Genomic DNA, 27,258 nt, shown 5'->3' on the forward strand with positions numbered 1-27,258 from the left:
AGCAATGCAGGGGGGGGGGGGGGGGGATGCCATTTCTTTTCTGAAAAGGCAGTCTGCTTTCCTGTAAATATTTTGCATTGGTCAGTACTTGCCATTCTAGATGTCATTTAGTTTTTCGAGGGTGGAGTTGTGAGAAAGGTAGTGTCTAAATAGTGGCTGGAAGTATAATCCACAAGGTGAGATCTAGCTTGGGAAAGAATCAAAATGTGAGAATAAACCAGTAATCCTTTTTCTCCTCCTCTTCCACACTGGGATGAGTCAGAGTGTTGATGCAGTAGTTTGGCTTCTGAATCCTGGTTTACTATTTCTTTTTTTTCTTTTTTTTTTTTTTCTCCTTTCTGTCTTTAGGACTGAAAGCATAGTAAAAGAACTGGAGCTGCTTGGAAGAATCACAGCTCTGGACCTGAACTCAGAGCGAACAGAGCTTTTGACCTGTTCCCGTGATGATCTACTAAAGATTATTGATCTGCGGGTTGGTGCTGTCAAGCAGACATTCAGGTGAGTGTGTTCTCCACAAGAACATTATGAATTTCAGAACTTTGATTGTAGATTGCCCTCAGTGCTAGAGTGTTTTCAGTATCTCTGTGGAGAGAGAAGTCTCCTCTAACTTTTGTTCTACATGGGTAGCAAAGTTCTTTTAGAGTCTAACAGCAAAGATCTGCTCTGGTGGATCTTTTCATTTACCTCTTTAAAGATAGCTTGTCTTAGAAGTCTTTGGCCTAAAGGAAAGAATTTCTTCAGATACAGTTGAGAAGGAAGGTGTATGAGAAATGTGAATTGTGATAAAGGGATACTGGAGCTTATTCCAAACCACGTAGAAATCCTTACAGTGCTCTTTAATGAAAACCTGAAAGTCCATCTCCTTATAAATTAATGTAAAATTATCTGATTTTAACTTTTCAGTGCCCAAGGATTCAAATGTGGCTCTGACTGGACAAGAGTTGTGTTCAGGTAAGGTCAAATACAAGAAAGATACCTGATAAATACTTCCCCAGCAAAAGTGAGTGATTCCTGGTGCTTGACTGCATTGTCCCTGCTTACAGCTAGAAAAACTGCTGCAGAGTTTGTGATTTAGTCAAGGTTACCTCTTAGTCAGGACAGAGTGTATTTGTAGGTGTTGATCCAATGTCTTGGAAACTTTCTGATCTCAAAGTGCTCTCACCACTTCAATGTTAGCAGCTTGTAACACGTAAGCCTTACAGGACTTTAATGCCAAGTTGCTTGCTGAGGAAGTTGCGGGTGGAATGATGTGTGCTTGATAAATTGCTGACTGGAAAATTGTTCTCTACGTTCTGCACCTTCTCTGATCTCATAGCCCTGACGGTAACTATGTGGCTGCTGGTTCAGCTGATGGGGCCCTCTACGTTTGGAATGTGCTCACTGGGAAATTGGAGAGGACGCTCACAAAGCATCACAGGTGAGGGGAATCTGGCCTTGTAATCTGGAGTGGGGATCTGGCTTGTGAATCCTGCTGAGCTATGGAAGAATTGTAGTCATACAACTTTGCAACTTATATTGATGTGAGAATTTTTAATATGCAGATTCTTTGTGGATTCACAGCAGTATTCTCTAGATTGAATTAAGGTTAGGCTTGTTATTGTTCAACTTAAACTGAGATACGATTCTGATAAAGTACATTTAATATATTCTGAAGAAATTGTATCTCTTAGGCTTATTAAATGCTGGAGTCTTTTGAGAGCTGAGAGTGCTTTTTCTTCAGTAGACAGAATACTAAAATAGTTAATTGCAGTGTTAAGCCCTGTTGTGGAATTCAGCTCTTTTGTAAACTTATACCTGGCTTCCATTTCAGTTCTTCTATCAACGCAGTCGCATGGTCGCCAGCAGGTGCCCATGTGGTCAGTGTGGACAAAGGCAACAAGGCTGTCCTGTGGGCTGAATTTTGACTGGGCGGAGGGCGAAAGGCCGTGTCCAGCGCCTCTGTGGATGGTCGTGCTGGTCCGTGGCTGAACAGAATGGAGACCCGAGGCCAGATCCATCCAGAGTTGGAATATTAACAAGCTCGTGGGCTTCACTTTCCAGAGGAAAGTTCTAAAGCAGTGGAGAAGGAGCCTGAGTCAGAGACTTCTCATGGCCGTAACTGCACTGTGGCACTCAGACTCAGCAAGGGATTAGCTGTTCTGGATGGAGAATGCTACTTAGTCATGCCTTTACATGCAGTATCTATGCACCATGTGGAGCTGAAGATACTAGCAGGATTCCTCACAGACAGCTGTGCCAAATACCATGTCACACAAATGTATCTGCAGCACTTACAAGTTGGAAATGTTAGAAAGAAGTTACTGTGTATGCTGACATAATGTGTCCCGTCTCCTGTGTTCTGTTCTTGTGGCCTATTTCAGGCATGGGGTGAGGAGATCCTGAAACATGGACAGATCCTAGGCAGTCTGAAGTGGTGGAACAGCTTTTAAAGAGTCTTCCCTGGCTCTGGCAGCTCTGCCTTTGAGTTACCAGCCTAATTCAGATCTGCTCTGATCCCGACAGGTTTTCCAGCGCTGTCATGTGAATGCTTTGTACCAGTTTCACCTGTTCTGAAGGCAATGGTCCGTTCTTCAGGACTTCTGCACCCTTTTCTTAAAATGCCCTTCAACAGCTTGGGTATCACAAAATAGGAGATTTTTAATCTTTTGATTCCACAGGCAGTTTGGTTACTGGTTGTGAGGAGAGAGAAGTTCAACTTTGTTGTGCTGCTGTGATAAGGAATGTAGTCATACTGTGACTTCAGTACCAGAATATAGATGTTTGGTCCCTTTTTCTGTTCATCCGTCCTGTCCTGGCGGCTGTCAGTAGAACACAGGGGAGCAGTGGGGCTAAATCCCAAATTCGTTGTTTTGGTGCTGGCAATTCCAGGCCACGTGCCCCTTTATGAGCACACGTGCAATATTCCTGTTTGCGCTGGAGCCCTCTGTGCTACGGAGCAGTGTCTTGGCTCTGTCCCTGTTTAAGCATTCAAAACCATGATGTGGCTGGGTGTAAGCTACCTGGCATAACTTTATCCAGCCAAACCTTTCCACATCGTCTGGGCCTCAAGACAAGCCACCAGCGTTTTATTGCCTTTTATTTGCACTTTATTTTCTTCTTTCCCAATAGTGTTTTACTAAGGGAGTGTGTTCTTTGGAGGGGCTGGATTAGGGGGCAGCTGCTAAACAGGCATCTCTCAAACCTAGCCTTTTGTTCAGACACTTTCTGCAGAGGGAAATTAGAGTATATGCGGCAAAGTTTTTATTTATTCAACTGCCCATAAGAACTTGATTGTAAATAAACCTGTGTTCTGCTTTTAAAACCCCATAGTGCTCTGATTAATTTATTTGTGTGTCTGTTTGAGACCTTGTTCTGAATGAGTGAAGAGGGGAACCTGAAATGAGTTTTTCAGTGCTGTGTTTTCCTGAAGTGTGAATTTGGGTTCAGCACATTGTGGGATTTGGTGTAGAGGGGGAAAGAAGATAATGCTCTTAACGTGAAGCTGGATGTCCCGCAGATACAACCTGGCCTCGCCCTGTCTTGGGAATACTACCTTGATATTGAAGGAAGATGCCATATTGAACAAGTGCCCCTGTCCTTGAAAGGCTGATGTATTCTTGGATGTTTGGGGTAAATGACTGAACTGAGAAAATCAGTACCTGTATTCAGACACTGCTGAAAATAGAAAGCTTTTTTGTTCTGTGATACAAATTTTTAAGCTACTAATAGGAGTTGCACATTTCTTTAAAAACACAAAAACCCTTGTTGGAGGCAGTGCTCTGGTTCCTGCTTCACAGCAATGAAGCAAAGCTTTCAGCTGTTTGATGTACAAAGTTCATAGGGAGCTAAGAGCCATCACTGACCACCCTTCTGTTTTCATAAGAAAAGCAGCCTTCTGTCCACCTCTTGGAAGTGAGAACTGTAGGAAAAATGACAAAAGTTCACATTGACATTCTGAAGCATTTCTAAAGGCAAGATCTTTTTTCTTCTGCCTATTGCTGTGGCAAAAGGTCCTTGAAAAGGCACCTGCCAAGAGTCCAGGTGACCTTGGTTACTGCAGAAAAGCAGATCACTAATGACAAGTCAGCATGACAAAAGATTATTGGGAGATTAACATAATAAAAACTCTGCAGGCTCTGCTGAGGAGGATCAGAATGGGTTTAGGATGTTTATAATTTAGGCTACTATACTTGTATTTTTCTAAAATGTGGACACAGATCTTACACAAGACTTTGTTTTGCCTGTTGGTGCTGTTACAGAGTAGGTTACTCAAGGATAATGGCTAGCTAGCTAAGACCTTAGGCATTTTAGTTTAAAATTCCTTAGAACTGAGTTATGTAAGAAATTCTAGTGGCCAACTTCAGCTTTTGCTGTTGTTTATTCTGTTGTCCCCTTTTCTGCTTCAGTCTGCAGAGGGAAGAGAAAATTGGAGGTACCTGCTGTGCTGTTCCTCTGCTGAAGGTGGAGCTGCCCTTCTGGGGGTTTTGGGGGTGGGGTGGGCATCTTTCTCCAGACTTGAGGGTGTGTTATGAAGCATGTGTTACAGAGAAGCGGCTTCCAAGCTCCCCTGCAGGTGTTTACACAACCTGCCAGCCCCTCTGAGGAGTAGCAGGTGTAACAGGAATGCTCATTCCTCTCCTGAAGGACAAATGCTCCTGGGGTGGCAGCACCACAAACTTCTAATGAAACCAGCTTTCCCCTTTTTTGCTCTTGCAGTGTGTGACTGAATAGAATGTGTTTATTTTGTGGGTTAACTTCTGGAGTCTCTTCCCTACTTTCTACAACCAGGATCTGGATTTTCTTCAGCAACACATATGTGAATTTCCGTGTTTTAGGACTGGCTGGTTTGTGTTTGCCAGACTTGATTAAACAGAGTAGTGATTAAGCTCTCCAAATAATCCACCTCCGGTTAATAAAATGTTTCTGGAATTTGGAAAACACTGAAAGAGCTGAGGAACACTGGTTCTGTGTTCATTTTTTGCAATGATTTGTGTACCCAGGCCACTATATTCAGGCAAATGTTGGTGATTTGTTTGCAAAAAGCAAGCTTGATTTGTCACTGCAAGATTGCCTGAGATGGAGGGGGCTGTTCATGCTGGCAAGTGGAGAGGATATCATGTGACCTTTCTAATCAAACTAACAGATGCAGCCCAGAGGAAAACTACAGCTGTTTATGCAGCTTGCAAGCCAAAAATTACACATTGTTGTGCATAATTTCAAGATCAAACTGGGGAGGGGGAGCAGGGGAAACTATTCTTGGGACATTTGTGAACAGAAAAGCTGAACTGATTGAAATCTCTTCATGTGTCTTGCATCTTGGATGTTGTGCCTCACTCTAGAAGTAAATTAAGGAGGGGAGGCGTACTGGCTAGCAACATACTGTTTGCATCAGTATGCCAATGGGAGGTTGGTGGAGCAGTAACAGATAAACTGCTTAGTGATTATGGCAATAATACATTGTTCTCAATGTTTGGTAGTCCTTTATAATGGCATCTATTTATAGAGACTTGATTTGGTGTTTTATAAATTCCCTTTTCATAAATGGCTCATGTCTGTTCAGCTTCTTATCAGGCTGGATGGCTTGCAACCCTGGGAGAAAACAGAGAAAGAGCTTTAGAATAAAGCTGCTTTCATTAACCATCCTGTTCTATGTAAGCCTGGTCTTTACAAAGCATGTGAGTGTGACATTGTAGACCTCTTCACTGACGATCTGAGCTTCCTTAGGTAATGCTTTATGTTGCTGACTTAACCAATTTCCAGTTGAATCTTAGCCCAGGTACAATATTTGCTCTTGGAGGGGGATTAATTCTTGAAATCCTGGATGGACGCAACTGGAGACGTGCTTTCAAATCCCCTACAAATTGTCTTCCTTGTTTGCTAAGAGGGTAGTGATTCCCCTGATAGATGTGAAGAAGCATAGGGCATAGCTGCGTGGAAAATTCATCTTTCTTCAGTATAGGAGTTCACGTCGTCTTCCTGTGGCATTTGGAACACAGTAAGGTATTTAATGCTATTTGTTCATTTGTTTATTTGGGTCTACAGCATGAGTAGGGTGTATTTGAGCAACAAATATCATTCTGGACTTAAAAAAACCTATCTATGCTTCATAAAAATAGAAATTTTTAAATGTGTACTGTTGTGTCTCTAATCTCTACTTATGTTTTTTTCCAGCTGTCTAAGAAGGAAAATTTCCCCTTTTTCTATGGTCTGTTGTGTGCTCGTAGGCCCTAGAAACATTTTCTACTCTTGAAACAGTTTTAAAATGGCAAAGAAAGCAGAAAAATAGAGGAGAAACAGACTGCAAGGGCAGTCATACACTGTCAGACCGATGGTCTGTCAAACACAATACACTTGTTCTTACAGGCCCGACAGGGGGAACTGTAAGAATAAGGTGTATGTAGCACCGTCCTTTCCTGATGCTGCTCCTCAGCTTCAGAGCCCTGCGGGGTTAAGGTTGCGCCTGGATCATCCTGTCCAACAAAGCCTTTTCTCTGTGAACTCATCTAACCCTGTGAATCAATTCATACTGGTGATTTCCAGAGCATTCTGCAGCAACACGCATGTACTCTTGAATCTTGTGTTATGTGGGGAAGTGCTATGTTTCATTTTATTTTGAATTTGCTGGCTGATCACTTAACTGGATGCTACTATTTTATGACTTGCAACAAAGTGAAAAACTAATCTCTCTCCACTTTGTACAGCTCAGGTTTTCTGGATACCTCTTTCTAGAAATCTCTTGTGTCCTTTCAGTCCTTTTTTTTTTTTTTTTTCCCTTTAAAGAATCTTATTCCATCAGTTTTTTTCCTTGAGTACAAGCTGTTCCCTATCCCTGGTTATACTTGTGAGGTTTCTGGGCAGGTAGATGGACTGTTATGTTCTTGAGGTCCTTTCTGTTTTGAGATCAGTGATACCCTGCAAGTAACGGGTTGCATTTGATTCTGACTTAGGAAACTACAGTAGAACAGATGAGTTCTCATTCTGGGTTTGGTGTGACTCCTTACCAGTACATACCACCTTTCTAGGTCTTAGACTGAGCTGAGATATCCAATAGGCAGATATATAGGTGGTTCTGAAATGGTCTAAATGGCATTCTCTGTGGTGGTCTTAATTTATTTCCTAATAACTTCTCTGCTTATGTCAAGACATTCTTCCTAAGTAATACCAAGTATTCCTGCATGTCAGACTATAGTTGTATTTTCTTTGAGTGCAATACTTTTCACTTACTGCTATAGAATATATGGTATTTCATCACCTATCCGGTCTGCATCATGAAGCACTCTTCCAGCTTAACATAGATGGCTTTATTTTGGGGAATCTGGAAGAGCTTTGTGTCTGTGGGCAGGCTATTCAGTCCTTATTGGCTTCTTTCCATTCATTTAAGGATATGCTCAGTAGCAAATGTCCCGGGACAGATGACACTGCGCTGTTGTATACTTGCAGTGGTAAAAAACCAAACCAAACCAAAACCAAACAGGACTCCCCAAAATAATCCAAACCCTGAAAGTAGCCAAAACTCATAGGTATTGATATTCTTTATTTCCTATATTTTATCCCATTATTAATGAGTGCAATGCTCTTCCTTCTTATCTCATGACAATTTAGAGCCTCTGATGAGAAATCTCGAGGTACCTTTTGAAAATCGAAGTACCTTCTGTTGATCAGATGACCTTTATCTGTGCTCTTACAGACTTCAAAATTAGTCTCTACAAACCTCTCTGCAAAGACCAGCCTACTGCTTCCTCTGCAGATTTTTCTATTAGTCTACTAATTTTTTAGTATGAATGAAAAAGAGTTCTTGGTCTTCTGTAATGTTTCTGAAGAGCTATTTTTAAATAGGTGGTTTTATGTTTTGGGGGTTATTTTTTATGAGGAACTGATAAAAGAAACCCACTTTCTGTGCTGCATCTGAGTATCTATTGAAATAGTCTTTGGTAAACTATACATGAGAGGAGAGTGCTTTACCCACAAAATATAATTCTGCTTTTATCTCATCCACCTATTTTTTTCTGCCCTCTTTTCCAGGACATTTGGGGGAAGAAAAGCTTCCTTCATCCGCAGTCGCACACCTATCTTTGACCATGAGTGGCCCCGAGTCTCAAAAGACAGGTGGGAAGAATGCTAGTCCTCCTAATAAACAAGTTATCTTCAAAAAAAGCACCCGTGACAAAGCTGTAAGTACCGCAACAATGGGTTTACGTAGGTATAAGTTTTACTTGTAGTCAGACTGGAGACTTGGTAGAAAGCTCTTCCCTGTCCCCCCTTTTTTTTTTTTTGAGGAAGGACCATGACCTTTTCTAGCACTAAGTTTGAGGAGATGATGTAAACAGAATTTATAGGGCAAGCTTCTCATATATTATAATACAAGAGGAAGGCAACTGACGTCTCACTCCTCCTGGGTTGTAATCCTGCTAGTAAATGTTTAAATTAAAGATGATTCATAGTCTTTCCAACCTGATGGCACCAACAGTCTTTAAATCTATAATTCTTTGTACCATGCAAAAGTATGTTGTCTTTTTGGGAGATTACACCAGGTCTTCAATTCTGATATCCCAAAGCATGTGAATAATCCTGTTGAATCTAGGGGGGATTGCATGTTTGCTGGGAAAAAAGAAATCCATTTAAAATGGAATTGTTCCGATCTCTACAAGATTTATAGCTCTCCACTGTGTGTGTCCCCCAGCCCCCAACACACAACCATCAACACTTTGTAGTTCAACCACGGTCATCTTCTCCCTACAGCTGACCATCTACCTGGGAAAGCGAGACTTTGTTGACAATGCAGGGAATGTGGAACCTGTAGGTAAGTCCACAAGGATATGTGCTGCCCTTCTTGCTCTTGCAACCCTGATTATCCCCTGTTAATCTTTTCTATTTTTTCATTTTTTTCAGATGGTGTTGTATTGGTGGATCCTGCAATTCTGAAGGGGAGAAAAGGTTTGATATTCTATGCAACATGTGTTTCAGAGATTGTTAGTTCTCTTTTAAAGTGCAATGCTGAAATAGAACCTTTTTTTTATTGTTTTAAGGGTACAAATGTAACTCTCTTCCCCAGTGAATGGGCTGTTTAATCAACATAATGTATGTTCTAACATGGTATGAATATTTACTGGGTTATACAACAGCGTTGAAACAGGTTTCCCTGACTCTGTAGTGCAGGAGGATTTTACACCCCACCCTGGCTGCATTGTTAGCCTGCTGCATGCCTTACCCATTCTGTGCTTCTTTGCAGTGTATGTGTCCCTGACCTGTGCTTTCCGCTATGGCCGGGAAGACATTGATGTGATTGGCCTCACCTTCCGACGGGACCTGTACTTCTCTAGGGTCCAAGTGTACCCACCTGCTGACAAGCCAGAGTCTCTCACCCACCTGCAGGAGTCTCTGCTAAGGAAGCTAGGGAAAAATGCTTATCCCTTTTTCTTTTCAGTAAGTATCTCGTGAGAGCCTCTGACCCTCTTCTCCTTGTTTGTTATTACCAGACTGCTGAGACCCAGTGAAGGGCTGAACACATGGATTAATAATGAATTCATGTTATGCAAACTTCCAGTTTTGAGTGACATGCAGTGTACCAATTTTCTTTTTTTCTTAACATGCTAAGTGGTAAAGTGCAAGATGACCCTAACTGCATGTGAAAAGTGTTTTCCTTGAAAAGGCAAATTAAAATGCAGTGTCCTTATGCTAGCAATAGCCCTATATATCCTTGTCTTCCCCATTCCTGGGGGGCTGGAATACTTTATGCCATTGCCCCAGTGCTCACAGAGGAAGTGCCAAATCCTTTCTCTTCAGAAATGTTATGGATCAAACAAGGGGATGAAAAGCTTTTTACCAGATGTTGTCAACAAATAATAGCTCATTGCCAAATTCAGATTCTGACAGGATATGTTTCCAGTACTGTCAGTGACATGTCTGTCTTAGCGTTCCCCAGGAAGATCCAGGTTTGAAAACCACACACTCTGATACAGCAACAAATAAGTCTTTGAGTGATTCTGCTAAATACGTTGGTACCTGCCATGGTGTTATTAACCACTCGGATACAATCTGGTGATCTTCAAACTGCTGGAGTCTCTAGTGCAGGGTTAGCACTGAGTCTCCATGAGCGACTCTGCAGCCTTCCCAGTTGATGTCTGGAGTTGCTGTCCCTGCCCAGGCCAGGAGCGAATGGATACTGGCTGGTGCCTGACTGGTATTCATGGGCTTAGTTGCTTTTCTGACACATAGACACTTTGCTCAAGCTTCAAGCCTCTGTGAACAGTGAGTAGCACTGCTGTGAGCTGGATTGATTATCTTGGATCAGGAGCCATATGTTGCAGCTTCTACTCTAAGCTGTGCCTCTAGGACTCTTTGATTTTTAGACTAGGTGCTTCATGTGCCTGGACTTTCTTACTTTTTGTCTCTTTTTTGTTTGTTGGTTTTTTTTTTCTTGGCTAGTAAAGTATTTTTGGAAGAGAGGAACTTGTTCATACAAGGCAAGATAAGATCCAGTATATTAAGGCCCCTATCTTAGCCAGAACTTCAAAGGGTTACTGCATTACAGCGAGTGACCTGTTGTCTTCACTAATGTTTTGTACCTTTTGTGAGCAATATGTTAACTAGAGTATCTGTGTAATACTGCTTTGGGGTGTTTTTCTCTTCTTCCTCCCACAGTTTCCAGATTACCTGCCTTGTTCAGTCTCTCTGCAGCCTTCACCTCGTGATATTGACAAGGTGAGATCAATGGGACACTTGTGTGTATCATGGTTGAGGCAAGTCAGATGGAAAAAGTCATGTGAATTTATTTGGCTAGCTTGAGAGTAGAAAGAATAAGGTGATACTGGACTTCGCTCTGCTATGCTACAAAAGTCAACCTGACTTAAGAGCTACAAATGTGTGTCACAGATTTGGAATTTAAGTCCACAGGCATCTAGTCAAATAGCAGCAAGACTACTAAATCTGCAATGCTTGTAGTTTCCTTAAGGGTACCACATGATTTGTGGGTTGGCTGCACATAAAATGATTGTAGCTGTCAGGCTACGTGAGAGAAAAGGAGACTGAGTGCCTAGAATCTCATAGATTGCTATAAATAGCATGTGTTAAAAGACCTGCTTCTGAATTAAAACAAATGCAGAGAAGGGCTGTCCTGCACATGTGTGTAAACAAAATAAAAATCCTGGAGTAAAAATCACCAGATAATGAGATGTTCTGCAAGGTTTCTGAAACCATTTAAAATATTCCTTTTTTACTTAACTGGACGCTTCTCTGAACAGCACAGCTAGACTAACAGCCAGGCAAGGTGGGTTGCAGGTTGTAGAATCCAGTCAGGTTGTGGAATCCAGTGCAACAGGGGTAAACTGTGGGTTTTGCCAAGGAATGATATTTTACAAAAAATTCCCATGTTGCTCTGTAGAGAGTTATCTGGGACTCACACAGATGTCCCATGGTGGTATGAACCTGTTAATGCAAAGCTCAGCTTGGCCTGATCACTCCCACTCCTTAGATATTGGGAAGGAAGAAGGTTGACCCTCAAATTGACATTACAAAGCCAATTCAGAAATTCAGTTCAGAAACCCAGGGTGGCTTGGAGAGCCTTGCGGGCTGGGGAGTCTTATAACCTACAGCATGCTGTGACCTCTGCAGCATTGCACTCACGGAAAGCCTTTTAGGAGTAGGGATGTCATCTGTCAAAAGCTGGGAATTAAGCCTCATTTATCAGAAGCAGCATAGAACTGGTGGATGCTGCCACACCAGTTGGCAGGGATTTCTCAGTATGACAGTAGGAGGCCAGAAGAATTTGCAGTTGGCAGGAATCTGACAATTTCTGGTGTGCAGAAAGACATTTAAACATCTGCGGATGTTCTTGGCTTTTGACACTGATTTCACAGCTGTCTCCTCTCTCTGGCAGACCTGTGGGGTGGACTTTGAGGTGAAAGCTTTCTCCACAGAAAATGTGGAAGAGAAGATTCATAAGAGGTAACTGCATGTGTCTGTCTTCAGCTTTGCCCTTCTTAAAAGGGGTGGGTGGTCCAGTAGTGCACCTTGGCTGCTTGTTCAGCTTTGTCCTACTTGTCAGTGGGCTTCTTGAGTGTAAGTACGTGTGAATGCAAAACTCCTGCTTCTGCCAAGCACAAAGTACCACCGTGTTGTCCTTTGCTGCTTCCCAGGAACTCTACACGTCTGCTGATCCGTAAGGTGCAATATGCTCCGGAAAATCCAGGACCCCAACCTTGTGCAGAGACCACCTGGCAGTTCTTCATGTCCAACAAGCCATTGCACTTGAAAGCTTGCCTCAGTAAAGAGGTGAGGAGTTTGCACCGGGGCTGTGAACATCATAGTATTGGCATGCCAATATGCATTTTGATTCTCAGAGCAGCTACTTTGTGTGTTACTTGAATGGTCTCAGCTGAGACTGACTTGTCCCAGCACTCAGAGGCTCTAATGTAATTTATGTCAGTAGCTACTGTTAGGGGAGTCTGAGGCCACATTACCAGACACATTTGAGGTTAAATAAGTCATTGAAGGAAGGGTTGTGAATCATTGGAAAGGGTCATCTTGCTTTATCTGGCCTCTGTGAGGAGATTTAATCTGGAGGGACTAAAGGGGTTTAGCGCTTGAGAGAAGCCTCCTGGCTGGATTTCTGAGGATCAAATTCCTTCTAGGTGTACTACCATGGAGAGCCCATTCCAGTCACTATCACCATCAACAACAGCACAGACAAACCAGTGAAGAAGATCAAAGTCCAGGGTATGTTTTTACTGTCACTTGGGATTCTTTGACAGCAAGAAGACTGAATGGTGAGAGGATGGCAAGAGAGCCAGAATTTAGAACTTGCAACAGCTTAAGCAGGCAGTCTGGGACAAGTCAGGAGTTTGTCCCTCCAACCTGTCTCTTGCTGTTTCTTTGCAGTTTGATCAAGTGAAACACTGCAGCTTTTTTCTTGACTCTCATGGTTACTTACAGGGCTTAATTTCAGGCACCAGTATGACTCCTCTAGTAAAGAGAAAGTGTCTGGCACCTGCAGCGGGCAAGGCAGGTGCTGTGGAGAAAAATCCACATCTTTTGGGAGGCCAATGGGAAGGACTCCCCAGTCAATGTCACGCTCCTCCTAACTGTGAATATGCCTAGGTTGCATACAATTTTGCTTGGGGTTTGAGAAACATCTGGCAATGTATGAAACAGCCTCTCTGCCAGTGATGGAGTAATTCAACCTGAGGAAGCTGAGGGCAGGGGCTGAGAGGAGTTTCAGTACTGTGCCTGTGTTTTATTTGTGGCACTGCCTGTTTTCATCCCATAAACCTCATTGCACTTGGACCTGTGAAAGATGAAGGATGGCTTTGCTTTGTCTCCGAGAGACAAAGCCTCAGCCTTCCAGTACCTGAAGAGTTACAGGAAAGCTGGAGGAACTTTTACAAGGACACGTGGTAATAGGAAAAGGGGTAATGGCTTTAAACTGAAAGCGGGCAGATTTATATTAGATATAAGGAAGAAATTTTTCCCTGTGAGGGTGGTGGTGCCCTGGCACATGTTGCCCAGAGAAGCTGTGGCTGCCCCCTCCCTGGCAGTGTTCAAGGCTTTGGGCAACCTGGGCTAGTGGAAGGTGTCCCTGCCCATGGCAGGGGGGTGGGACTGCATGATCTTTAAGGTCTCTTACAATCCAAACCATTCTATGAGAAACAGAAGAGAAGACAGGGAAGGAACAAAATTGCTGAGTTTTTTTGCAAAACTTTGTGGCAGAGAAACCCAGTTCAGTGCTGGTCTTGGATGCACTGTCTAGTGATTCCCAAATATTTTTAGGCTGATGTGCTTCTGTCAGGCTTAAAAAGAACTTGCTGGTCCCCAGATTCTCTCATCACTGTTTCAGCCAAAACTACTTTATGGTTTTTTTGGTGTTTGACTTGAGAATATAAGCCATTTGTTATCATGGCCCCTTGACTGCAGTCTGCTTGGTGATGGTGTCTCCTGAATGCATATGCACAAGTCGTACTCAGGAGATACCAGAGACCAGAGATAAAAATGGACATGTTTAGAGAAGAAAGATCTTTACAATGGAAAGAGCATGCTCCCAAGGGAAGCTGTGGGTTATTGCCTTTTTGTCTTCTCCAAATCAAGGCTGGGTGACTTTCAGGGAAGATGGACTTTGGCCATTTCTGTACTGTTGATCTCTATCCATGTCACACTGTCTGAGCTGGTGGTCCCTTCAAGCTCTAAATGGATGGGTTTTCCTGCTGTCCTCATCACGTTGTCCATTCCTGAGACTGGGGGGTGGCAGCTATGTTGTTTTTGATATGTATGCACAACTGATTGCTTTCTCCCTTCACAGTGGAGCAGGTTGCCAATGTGGTTTTGTACTCCAGTGACTACTATACAAAAGTGGTAGCTTCTGAGGAAGCACAGTGAGTAAATGCTTTGCTTATCCCTTCTTGCTCCTTCACACCCTTTTAATTACCCTCCTCAGTAATGGGAGGTACTCCTAGCTATAGTCTAGCAGCTGCCTGTTGTTACAGTGCTCCCTCCTCTTATCTTGTGTGTGTGTCCCACACCACCTGTACTCTCTGGATGCAGCTTGTATTTTTTCACATTGTGAGCACAGATCCTGCACATTTTTTCAGAGAATGGGGAGGTTGCAGAAGACGTTTGAAAAGTAGTTGCCTGTTAGGAAAACTTAGCAGGGGCAGTGAAAGGCTGCCCATTGCTTGAAATCTGTAAATAGAGATGCAACATTTTTTTGAAAGGTGCTGCTGCTTGAGTGTAAGTCATGGATGCTCTAGCTTGAGGTCAGTTGTCTTCACACATTTTCTTTTGGCTTCTTCTTATGTTAGAAAGCCCATGAAAACTTGAGCCTATTGACACTGTGGAGAACCGCTCTTTTACACTGCACTGCATTGGCAGTCTAGCATTGAACTTTGCTTTGTGAAGAGGGTTGGGCACACCCAGATGCTTTATGTTCTTCTGGTGTTTTGCTCTGTAGCTTAGGGACATGTTTTCCATTGAGTATTGGTTTTCTCAGCTCGGATTCATTTTGTCCAAATTTGGAGGTCTGCAGCATAGTTTTGGCCTTCATGTGAAATTAATAATTTTCTACAAGTGCTTGTTCCTCTCTGCTGATTATAAAGGGATTTTTTTTACTGGTTTAGATGTATACTTCTTCACTGTAGATAACTAAATTTGGACAGATAAATTCTATTCCTTTTGGATGTCTTTGTAATCTGTTTTGAATTATCTTCGTTTGGGTGTGTAACAGAAATCAGAGTGTATCACTTTCCTCCTCTCACCTTCTTATTTTCAGAGAAAAGGTGCAGCCAAACAGCAGCCTGACCAAGACACTGACACTTTTACCCTTGCTAGCAAATAACCGTGAGACACGGGAAATAGCTCTGGATGGAAGGCTAAAGGATGAGGACACCAACTTGGCTTCTAGTACTATGTGAGTAGAGTTTTAAATGATCCCAGGTAGTAGAGGGTTATAAAGAAGAGTGGAGTATGGAAGAGACACTTCTATCAGGAGTTTGTACTTGTAAATGTGTGTCCAGATGGGTAGATCCAAGTTGCATTGCTTACCCTATCATATTCTTTCAGGGTAAATAGTGATTACAGCTCTGGAGAGGTATTGGCTCTCCCTGAGGCTTGTCTGCTCTATCACACTCAGGAGAATGGAATGGTCACCTAGTTCTTGCTTCAGCTGTATGTTGTTGCTGTGTTGCTGTGCCACCTAACTCTGTTTTCTCTGGTAGTATTAAGGATGGAATAGACAAAACAGTGCTGGGGATTCTGGTTTCCTACAAGATCAAAGTGAAGCTCACTGTTCCAGGGTAAGAATAACAGAATTTTTTTTTGGTAACATTTGCATAGAGTTAAGAGAGGGGAGTGTGTGTACTTGATTGACGAGGCGGGGAGAGGGCCGGAGAGTCCACCCTGAGAGAAATGTCACGGATTGTAGGACATCAGGCTCCCTCTAAAGCACAAATTGCCTGAAAATCAATCTTGGCCTATTCAAAGAACTTATCCTGAGCCAGAGGGGTTGGATTACCTTCCTTATATGCCGTATGACTTTATGGCTGAAGTATGAACCTCTGGTTCCCATTGCAATTTTTTGTTTCAAAGCCGTAACTTATGTTGTGAGAACTGAAGTGAAACTTTGTGTGAGCCTTTATGTTGGTGTTCTTGTTCTTCCAGAGCAGAAGGTAGAAATATCTGCCTGAGAGTCATAAATACTGTAGCTCAGGTTCAGTACTGAGCCAGCTTTCTGGGAAAAGCTGATGATATCAATATGAGTTAGTTTCCAGCATATAGTGCAAAAGAGGACAAGGATAGTAGCTCTCAGTTGATGACACTTTGTTTACTTTTGTATTTTGTTTATCTACCCTTCTTTCTAGTATAAAAATGAGTCAGTGATTGCCTGAAGTGTGATAAAATGATTGTTGCCTTTTGTGGTCCTGTGGTTGCCCTTTGGCTTTCAGAAAAGTAGCCATACCCAACACCTGGTCAGGAGTTCCAAAATTTAGACTCTTTCTCCATGGAAAGGACATGAAAAATGAAATTTACCTTTTAAAAAACAAGTTTATTTGGATGTTACACTTTTTGTCAAGTAGAGAAGAGTATATGAGGAAGGTGATTTCAGTAGTCCAACACTAAAAGAGCATTTGGTGGAGCATTGGAATGGAAAGGCACTAAATATGCTTGTTTTTCTCCTTGTTTTCTTCTGTAGCATGCTGGGAGACCTCACCTCCAGGTAAATGTCATTTTTCTTTTCAGACCATGCAGTCATAGTTGTTAGTTCACCTTTTTTACCCTCTTTCCTATTCCCTTTCCTGCCTCCCTAAAAAAATAACTATCCCTTAAGCTGATAGAAGTAAGAAGTCTGTGCATTCAGCTGTGAGAATGAAGCAATTACAAAAATATCTTTGATTTTATGTACATGCAAGTACACTCAACAATAAACGCGGTTTATCTCTCAGAAATCGAGAGTTTAACTCTTTTTGAGGGGAAAACTATGATTAGAAAAAGGTGAAAGAATGGCTGAAGCTGGAGTTCAGGGCTTGGGCTGACCTGAGGTGGGGACTGAACCAGGCATGAATGGAACTGTGGATCTGATGCATTCTCTCTTCTCCCCAAAGTGAAGTGGGCACAGAGCTGCCATTTCGTCTCATGCACCCCAAACCTGAAGAAAAGAACCTAGCAGGTCAGTTATGCCTGGTTTTTACCTTTCTCCATTAACAGACTCAGGTGAAATCTTATCATTGCAAGGCTTACAGTGATTTGTTCTATAGGAAGGCTTTAGAGTCTGCAAGGCTCTATGGGGACTCTGTGTGTGTATATGTATCTGAATGTGTATACATGTGTATCTCAACCTCAAGGCACAAAATAGCAGGGAGGAGGAATGCTAAGATGGGAGAAGGTGGAAATGGGTCATGTTCCTTTTTTATTCTTCATCTGTGGAATCACAGCTCAAAGCAGAGGGGCTTGAGGAAGCACTGCACATGTCTTACGAGGAGCAGCTGAGGGAACTGGGGTTGTTTAGTCTGGAGAAGAGGAGGCTGAGGGGAGACCTCATCACCCTCTACAGCTCCCTGAAAGGAGGTTGCAGAGAGGGGGGATAAGTCTCTTGAACCAAGTAACAGGTTGTTTCCAGAAGGGGCTGTTAGGTGTTGGAATGGGCTGCCCAGGGCAGGGGAGGAGTCCCCATCCCTGGAGGGGTTGAAGAGTCGGGTTGACCCAGCGCTGAGGGATCTGGTGAAGTTGGGAAACATTAACGTTGGGTTGATGGTTGGACAATGATCTTCAGGGTCTTTTCCAACCTAGACAATTCTGTGATTCTGTAAATCTCATGACTACTGTGCAAAATTTCCTGAATTAAGCTGTCAGCAATTTCTAGCCAGACTCAAATACAGCAAACAAGAATCTGTCACAGAAAACACCTAAGACACATGAACACTATAACAAAAATCTTTCCAGCAAAGTTAATAGGTGATAAAACTGTTTGTGATTTTTAGAGTCCCTGTTACCTTGATGTGGCATTGGCCACAGTGTCTGTGATGTGGCCTTTATGTTCAGTGGGTATCTGAGGGGAATGTCTTTGCAGAGTCAGGTCAGTAAATGGAAGTGTGGGAACTTTAAATCAGTGTAAGGAGCATGTTGAGGGTTAGGATCAGATGCCAAAACTGCAGGCTGTCTTGAGCATCTGTGTTCTCCTCCCACTTCCTCGGGCCCTGACTGGTCCTGTTCTCTAATGGTGAACATGCAGAAACCGCAAGGTGCTTGCACTAAATCAGAAGCTCCTGTACAGCATGGAAACTATCTATTGAACACAAAACATTATGCCAGCCTTTCAATGTTGGGCTGTTATACATGAGTCATCTTGTTCTGCCCTCCATATTTGGAGAGTTGCATGGGTTTCAAACCAAAACCCATATCTGCTTCTGTGCTGCTTTTCTTTTTCTTATTTTATTTTTTCTTTGAGCCCAAACTTACCTAAATCTACTGTTTCTAAAAACATGACCACTGGAAGATGATGGTGGAACCCATGAAAAGTTATCCTCAGGTGCTTTGTTCTATACTGGAAGCATTAAAAAGGGGTGACTTGAGTCCTTACTGTGCAAAATTGCTGGAGGAATCAAGTATGAGTGATGAGAAGAGAGACTGGTGATCCACTCCACACTCAGTTGCTGTGGTTGGGAATCAGTGTTTGCTAATTATGGATGTGCTGGCGTGGGCGAAGGTAGGTTTCTTTGCTCCTGTAAGAATTGCACTACAGGAAACTCCTTTTCACTGGGAAAACCCCTGCTGTGAGCTTTGTCAGCATGGCCTCTTAGCACAGACACAGAACATGCTCATAGAAGTTTTTTGTGCGTGTATAACTCTATCAGAGCCACAGTGAGCCTGGGAAGCACCCTCAGGACAAATCCACAAGGCCTATTTCCCTCTTGCCCTTTTTCTGCTGTGGTCGCAAAGGGGAGAGCCACCTAACTGAGGAGTAGCGTAGGACACCCCACACAAGCATGCAGCCCAAAACTGCCTCCAGCTGTCCAGCGAGGTGGAAATCAGGTCCTCAGGGGTGGTCCAAAGGACTAAAAAGGTTGGATTACCTTGGAGAAGCTGCTGTGAAGCAAATGCCTTTGTTGGCATAGCTGTGCCATGATGCAGGGTTCCCTTTCATGCTGCAGGCCGGCAAAGCTCTGCCAGCAAAACCCCGACATTGCTGCACACTTGATCGTGATCTCAAATGAGTGACTCATTGTGGGAGAGCCGCTTTGGCAAGGGTCTTTTGTCTCTTCGGGTAGCTTGTATATACTGAAGCATTTCCCTCAGGCTTTTCTGCACAAATCCCCTTGCCCAGGACCTGGATGAGGGGCTGGGACTGGTGTTGGTGGCCTCAAGAGTGGTGGCCGGTGAGGGACATCTAGTGCCCGTGGGGAGCCTCACAGGGCAGAGGTGCTGGAGGGCAGCTCAGGGCTGCAAAATCTGGACCTTTCGTGGTTACAGAGAAAAGCTTGAAAACATCAAACAAGGATCACCCAAAGGCTTAGGCAACTGTAAAGAATTGTGTGGTTTTAGAATGGTGTGAATATTTTTACATGACATTTTTTGATGTAAACAATGCTGTAACCCCCTTTCTATTACTTACACTTCAGGCAGATAATTCTGGCAGAAGCATTTGCAATATGAGGAAAAATGGAAGTCAGTCAGTTCTCCATTCTGAGATAATTTCAAAGGATGCCTGATATACTCCTTTATATAGTACACTCAAAAGAATGTGGGCAGACAACTTTACAGGGGAAATGGAGAACTGCAATATTTCTCAGATCGCTTCCCCCAACACATCCTCTTACCAAAGGCACAGCCCACGTATTGTTTGCTACATCAAAGTCTTCTAGGAGCTTGCTGTCAGAAGACAGCTATGGTTCATGTATTCTATACAGATGGAAATAATATATTTCTACAAATTGAAAAAATACAGGTAGTTTCAGGAGCTTATCCCATGGGGAAGCCCTACAAATGGTTAACTTGACAATTAAATGCTTTCTCTTAGAAAAAGATACTGTAATGCAGCAGAAAATTCCTCTGAAGTCTGCATAGCTGACATGAAAACTGTGCTAGAATGTGGTGTCTGAGTTCATTACAGGGCATAAACCAGCCTCCCATATGAAGCTGGTAAACTAAAATTCTTTCCGGCTTTATTGGTTGGTAGTTTTCCATGCACTGTGCCTAATCACTCTTCACAATTATGAGTTCATGCTTTTTAAATTTTTATTCTACTACCTTAGTTCATAAACTCTGAGAAATAAAATCTGTTTCATTAGTGAAATACCATCTAATTTGGAATCAAGCAAATCAAGACTTAATTGCAGAGATGGACCTTTAACAAACTGTTTAGACTCTCAAAAGCCCTAAAAGATGAAATTTTTCTTTGCTGGCTAGTTCAGCAGCCTCTGCAGTGGGTGTAGGCAGGGGTGCATACACAGGGAATTTTGAGATCACTCCTTATCTTCTTTTTCCTTTCCCTTTTGTTTTTACTGATGACTCAGTAATAACCAGTTTGCCCATTGCACCTCTCTGCTTACTTGACTGTCACTTCATCTTAACAGCTGGGAGAAAGGAAAGAAGTCAAAGCAATCATCTTACAGAGTCAAATCTGAAGTGGGATTGAAAAATGCCATGTATTATGATTTATTCCTTGCAGCGTAGTAATAACCTCTTTCCTTCTCTAGCCCAGGTGATTTATGGCAAAAGTAAATAAAACGTGTAGCATCAGTATATTTAATCATGCAGGGCTGATTTGAGTGTAGAGAACCTCAGAAAGATAAGCTTTCTCAAGAACATGGTTTAATTTTTTTAGGGCCAAATTGGGGCAAGTGTGGTCAACTGCCATGTGCTTTATATCACAGCAGATTGCTTTGCCCTTTTTATTTGTCTGTGAGCGAGCTTTGAAGCATTCATCACTCAGTAAAATCAGGTCTGTCAGTGCAGATTGCTTGATCTTTCTTTTCTGTGTCTGGAGGAGACAGAATAGGAACGGCTTGCTACCTTTCCTTTCCCGTGTTTATTTATAGCTTTCTTGTCTTGGACTCCTTATAGGCCAGCATTTGCATGTTTCATGTGTGCTGGTTTTGCAACTGGTTTTGGACCCATGTGGTTCACAGGTGGTTATTTTTAGGCAAAGCAGCTCCTGTCTCATTGGCAGTCTGTCTTTTCCGCCTGTTGACAAAAATGTATAGAGATCTGTTTCTTTTAAAGATAGATTCAAACTGGGCTATGTCTCTTTATGCTTCCAAGACCTTTCCCAGTCAGCAGTTAGCCCAGAAGATCCTGCTGGGTTTTCCTCCAGGTTGTGGTCTCAGTGTGAGTTCTTTGGTCTGGGGTTTTCCTGCCCTTCTCATGTTTTACATTTTGTAAGCCTGTGTCTCTGACACTGGCCTTTGTTTTGGCTGTTGTTCAACAAATGGTCATTTATCTGCTCCCTTGTTAAACTTGCATGAAGGGGCTGGTTTCAAGAAACCCATAAATGCTTTGTCTCTTTAATAGTAAAGCTATACCTGCCCGGTATTGGTATTGTAACTTTCAGAAGTTAGTGAATTTTTAAAGCACTTGAATGTCTTAAAAAATAACACAGCCTATTCCATTTTTTTTTTCCCACCCATAAAGTTAAGAGAGGTTAAAAGCAAGCATATAATGAAAATTACCATATGCCACAGCTTTAATTATATGGAATCATTTCTGTGGCTGCATAATAAAAGCTTACAGAAAACCCTCTGCAGAGAGTATGATGACATTCTGGAGCCTCACTGATCCTTAAACACAGCCCCCTCCCATCCCAACCCTCAAAACAATTGCTGGCATGCCACTTAGAAAAAGTCTGCCCATTTTCAGGTTCCTGAGAATTTTTCAATATTATAATGTTAAATAAGACACAAGACAGCAAGAGAACTATGTGGAGTGGTGCTAACTCCTGCTAGGGTCCAAATGTAGCCATTTAATGAGCATATGGGATGTAGTATAGCAGCCTGAATGCAAAGTAGTGCATCTCTGAATGTCATCATACATCTGAGGTATAGGATAAGCATTATGCTGCTGCCACACTACCTATGTATTGATTCTGTAATCACTTATCTGTGCCCAACTGAAACAATACCTATTTCACCCACACACACCCCCAACCCATTTTGCAAAACTGGCTTCAAACCTCATTGGTGGGTATCTCATTCATCTTCACCCACGTCATTGATGTCACTGTTCCCATAGTAATGAATGTACTTCAGAGAGGGGAAAGAGAGCAGACTATTTAAAAAAAAAAAAAATTGGGGGAAAATTGAAATGAGAATGATGCATTATGTGTTGGAAATTTCCAAAGTTCTAATTATTTCATTTAAAATCCATTCCAATCAAGCATGCATGATCTGAGACTTTCCAGACTTCATCTTAGCTTCTGTGAGTAGAGGAAACCATCCTTTTTGAGTCTGGAGAGACACCATCATGAATGTCTTTACGTGATCCATCCTTTGAGGCATTTTGGCTGGAGTGGCCCCATTTGGCACACATTTTAATGCTGACTTTTCCAGCAGTGCTAGTTGCTACTTGTTGCCCTTGATTTCAGTGTGTATTGTGGGTGGGAATTCTCCAGGTAGCAAGTTATCCAGTCACTGAAGCATCCCAGATCCATGATGACTTCTGTAGAATGATGGCCTAGGTGTACTTTGCTCACTGACTTAAACTCATGAGAAGTAAGCTAGTGAAGTGACTGTTACTTGCTAAACCTAAAGTAACTGTGAGAACGAAAAAATCCCTGCCCCTCATTTCATCACTGCAATACAGTCTGTTCTGCTTATTTTAGGTTGTGCTGAAACAGCTTCCAAGGAATCCTGTGAGCAAGCAGGATTTGTTACGGTGTGGTTAGCAAGTATCCCATTAAAGAACACAAGTGCCAAAGGGCTCGGGATTACCTTTAGGCAAGGATGAAATCAGGAGTATTGCCTCAAGTGCATAAACTACCTAATGAGAGACCACCTAGCCCCTTCTGTATTCTGACCTCGTTTGATTTTAATACCTTCATGTTTATTGAACAAGAACATCATCTTCTCGTTAGCTGACTACTTAAATTACAGTGACAGACCAATTAAGACTAACATCATATCACACAAGCACTGTCATCTCTGAGTAGAAGTGTGTGCACAGATGTCTCTCACAGCTGTGACCACAAGCAAGCGTAAATGGGAAAATCTGTCTTTGTTTCTCAGCCCTTCTGATGTCTTGGGCAATGTTGCTAGAGTGCTTTTCCATTCGGGATATCAAGTTTTGCTTCATCAGGTGCACATACACACGTTTTGAGAATTTCTGGAATTCTCCTTGTATTGCTGCAAATCCTACTGCTTGGTACTGTTTGGTCTTGTCAGTTTATTGATTTTTACTGGTCCTAGCATTCACTGTTCTAACTATTAGTGTGCCTTTTTTCCTCTTTTACTGCATGCTGATGACTACAGGGAAGGATGGGTAAGTTCCTTTTCATAATATTTTACTATTCACTAATAATATTTCATTAATAATTCTAGCTGCAGTTGTGCATTGACTCTTGAAAACTCCTCAAAATTGTCTGAAAATCCACAAGGTTCACAGAGTATGAGCTTAAATCCAAAGTAAGTCACTGTGGCTTGAAAAATTGCTGCTATCAGTTGAAGATCAGTTACTGACCATGTGAAACTAGTTTAAAAGAACATGTTTTGCCTCACAGTCAGAGGGGGAGGGATGTGTTTGTGGCCAGCTGCTGCTCTGTAGCTCTAAGTTTCAGAAGTTCAATAGGTTTGACTATGTGCCCCTATTTTAGTACAGAAGGAATAAGGATGAAAGGTTTCATGTTTTATTTCTAGACAAAGACCCTTTCAGGCTGCATGCTATTTAGCTAGCTGATAAATATTTAGCTGGAATGGACATGATTCAGTACAGATTAAAACCTCCTTAGTTTGTGTCCTGACTTGCTCAATCAACTGCTTTTTCATACTAGCTAGAATACCACCAGTGAAGATGGGAATGTGATCCAAATCCCTTTGAAGACAAAGGAAACATTACCAGAATCTGCTCTGGGCTTCTCTTCTTCCTCCTATATGTTTTCTTTAGTCTGCTGGTATAAAAAAACTGCTAACATCATTTTGAAAGAACTGTGTTTCTTCCATTTCAGTGAAGCAGAGCTGGTATTTGAGGAGTTTGCTCGTCAACAGCTAAAAGATATGCTTGATGATGAAGACAAGGATATGCCAGCTGATGACTGAACAAGCTGCCAGAGAAACTACATAGTCTGTCATCAATTACAAGTTTAGGACCTAGGTTTCTAGTAAAGTGCATGTCTCAGTGTGTGCATGGTCTTCCAGGGATCAGCCCTGAGATCAGTGGACATAAAACCATGAATCTAAACCCGTGAATTTCTATTGCTTATTAAAAGCTTCAGCTCTAGAAGAATGTAGCAAACTTAAAACCTGATGCTTAGTTGAGCTACCAGAGGAGGACAGGAAGGCTGCCGTGCCATGACTTCTGCATTCAGGGCTACCTAGCAAGAAGGTTGGTTGCTTTCACCACTGATGAGAGCTTAAATGACGGTTTGTGCAGCCTGCCTAGACCTGTGCTGTGTCAAAGAGTCTCTGACTTTGAAATGCTAGTGAATCAAGTCCTGGTCTGAACAGCTGGCTCGCAGCCTTGGCGATTCATTGATGTTTCTCAGCGAACTGTACAAAACTGATTTTATTTCCTTTTGGTTGCTTTTGCATTTATGTTTTACCAAACTCATCTAGTGATTATTCTCAGTGCTTGCACTGTCCCCCCCGTGTGTCTTGCATCCACTTTCTGTACTACTAAATGTCTTGCAAGTCACCTTTTCCAGTGGCTATAATGCTGAGATACAATGTTAGCTTTCTAGCAATATTCTTAACCACCACATTATTAAAGATGAGAGAAATGTGCATTGTCCATGAATTTAACAAAGCTCCCTATATACACAACCCCAAACAGAGAACTGCTAGTCCAGACTGATCCTATATTTAATCTAGTTTCCTGTATGCAACAGAGCTTCAAAGGAAGGTGCAGTAAAATTGAGGAAATTATGGGACAGCCTGGCCTGAGGAGCCTTTTCCAAGATCCATCTGCCAGAGGTCGGTTTATGCTCTAAGAAAAGAGATTGTATTAGGCAAACTTTGTTCTCTTTTGTTGATCTGGATATTCTCATTATCCATATAAGTGTCTAATCCTTTCCTGAATCTTACTTATATTTTGGCTGAAGTGAGTTGAATTAACTAATTACATTTTGCATGTAAAATGACTGGTGTTTTCTTTTTCTTGTTTTTGCTCTAATTCTGCTTTTCAATGTTTCTGTTTTAAATTTGGGAAAGTCTGAATGCAGAGCGTACATTTATTTACATAAACTTATGTTTCCCACTCTGTGCACTGGAAAATGGAATTAAGAACTTCCCACTTATATCTTAGTTAACTATGTGCTTTTAACAGAAGAAAATGAGGGAGACATTTTTGAGATGTCTGTTTCCTTCCAGCGGGAGCGGGACTCCTCGTGAAAGCCTGCTGTAAGCACGTTCCACTCCCATCCTGGTTCAGGCTGCAGAGGCTGCACAAACTCAGCTTGCCCACTCTCTGGCTCAGGCTACTATTGAGCACTGTAACAAGTCAAAGCAGCCTGCTTTGGAGAAAAGTGGGGGCTGTGCTCTGGCATTTCTGCAGAATTGTTCTATATATATGCCTTGTTTTTTGAGCAGAGGCTTGTTTGTTTGTTTCTTCTTGTCGACACCATCATGGTTACAAGCCCTACTTTTACAGATGGTCCAAAGGTTTTAACCAAACAGCTTTATATGTGGCCTCTAACACTTACAAATACGTTGGGTTAAAAGTAAGGCTGCCTCCTGTTTTGCTTCATAAACTGGTCTTGATTAAGATGCTGAAAGCAGTGAATTAAGACCACAGCTGATTTCACAGTTCCATCAGTGCTCTCATAATACCACCTGTCAGTGTGTTTGGCTCCATTAGTCACAGCTGTCTCACCTTAGGTGAAATTGCAAGAGGTGGGATATTTGTTCTGCTCTTTCTAAGCACTGTGTGCTTTGCTGCTAAAGAAGGCCTGTGGTTATTTTATGGTGTTCGTGGTCAGTATCATTTCTATGTGATTTCAGTTTTGGGTTTGGGGGAGGGTGAGGCATTTGCACCTGGATTTCTGGGAAGGCTTTTCTAATGATTGCCTTGCTATTTTTACTACTAATTTTTTGATGACTTGAGAAGAATGCTCTGATACAGTAAGGTTGAGCAAATTACTGGAGAGCTGGTATTCAGGCAATCCCTTAAAGATGCTAAGAGGAGGAGGGGGAACAGTGTGTGACTATCCTCTAGTCTTGCTTTAAAGTGCAGCTTCCTCCACAGAGGTGCTTCCTTCAGTGTTACTGGACCTGTAAGTATGGGACTAGCAAACTTAGAGGCCTGATGCCTTTTTTTTTTTTCTTATATGTCAGCCTTGTGAGACGCCTCTGTCACTGCCTTTCAAATGTATCTGCGGTGATGACTTCATAAGCTGTGTAACAAAATCACAGTGCACTCTGCTGTGCAATGGGGAGGAGTCAGAACAGTTATTAAATCTGTTCTTTTGCCTGACCTTAGGAAAGCACTTTCAGACACTGATGGTTTGTTTAGCCCATGCTGGACGTTTGCTCATTTACTTAGAGAATGAGGGCTTTCTGCTGGTTCCTTCAGCTCCCTGTCCTGCAGGCCAGGCTGGACTTGTATTCTTCTGCCCTTCAGTCAGCAGATGCTGACCTCTGTCAGCAGAAAAGAGGTCTCTAGCTGGAACTGTTTGCCTTTTATCTTTGCTTTCTTCTGGTTGTGATGTTACTGATCTTTCACTAAGTCAGACCTGTAGCCTGCTATTCATATTTACAGCTGGGGGAGAGTGATCCAATTTCCTGACCCTGTGCATTTGATGTGGTGGGACTCCATTTATAGAAAGCCTGCCAACTCCAGGAGAGGGATGCACACTGGTAGTGATAGTATCTCTGAAACTGCCATTGCTGAACGCAGCTTTTCTCAAGTACATGGCCTCTGCTTTAGCCGCATGTCAGCTGCCGGGACTGGTTTGGTGACAAATGCTTTCCTCTCGTACATCCTCATGAAATCCCAGATAAAACACCACAAACTGTAGCTGTAGCTACTGGGGCATTAGAGAAACAAGTGTCTCATGCTCGGAGGAGTGAGGAGTGGGCTGGGAGGAGGCAGGCGAGGGTGTTTCTGTCCTGAAGAATGGAGTGGCTTTTGGCAGCAGGAGCCTGCTTGGGTGCTGGG

General features: G+C 42.5%; 2 protein-coding genes across 8 annotated transcripts in view; both read left to right on the forward strand.

Moving 5' to 3' along the window:
* The window catches only part of ATG16L1 (autophagy related 16 like 1), a 22,267-nt gene extending 18,959 nt beyond the window's left edge, over positions 1-3,308 (forward strand). For all 6 annotated transcript variants that reach the window (XM_026855438.1, XM_026855441.1, XM_026855443.1 and 3 more), the window contains 4 exons: positions 349-498; positions 904-951; positions 1,316-1,417; positions 1,811-3,308. In XM_026855438.1, the coding sequence (XP_026711239.1) occupies positions 349-498; positions 904-951; positions 1,316-1,417; positions 1,811-1,904 (394 nt within the window). In that variant the 3' untranslated portion in view covers positions 1,905-3,308. The remainder of the gene's footprint in view (positions 1-348; positions 499-903; positions 952-1,315; positions 1,418-1,810) is intronic.
* A 2,461-nt stretch (positions 3,309-5,769) lies between these two features.
* SAG (S-antigen visual arrestin) lies at positions 5,770-25,240 on the forward strand. Of its 2 annotated transcripts, none has more exons than XM_026855493.1 (16): positions 5,770-5,979; positions 8,002-8,150; positions 8,719-8,779; positions 8,869-8,913; positions 9,209-9,402; positions 10,621-10,680; positions 11,855-11,922; positions 12,114-12,249; positions 12,609-12,693; positions 14,270-14,342; positions 15,236-15,373; positions 15,681-15,758; positions 16,655-16,678; positions 17,064-17,128; positions 23,421-23,430; positions 23,939-24,065. In XM_026855493.1, the coding sequence occupies exons 2-16, from the start codon at positions 8,058-8,060 to the stop codon at positions 23,940-23,942; spliced, it is 1,134 nt and encodes a 377-aa protein (XP_026711294.1). In that variant the 5' UTR covers positions 5,770-5,979; positions 8,002-8,057; the 3' UTR covers positions 23,943-24,065. The 2 variants fall into 2 exon arrangements, with proteins under 2 accessions (XP_026711294.1, XP_026711293.1); XM_026855492.1 differs by lacking the exon at positions 23,939-24,065 and adding an exon at positions 24,113-25,240 and having other exon boundaries at positions 5,772-5,979.
* Positions 25,241-27,258: the final 2,018 nt, after the last annotated feature.

This window comes from Athene cunicularia (genome assembly GCF_003259725.1).
Source record: "Athene cunicularia isolate RWA chromosome 9 unlocalized genomic scaffold, athCun1 chr9_part2, whole genome shotgun sequence".
In the NCBI taxonomy this organism is placed as follows: domain Eukaryota; kingdom Metazoa; phylum Chordata; class Aves; order Strigiformes; family Strigidae; genus Athene; species Athene cunicularia.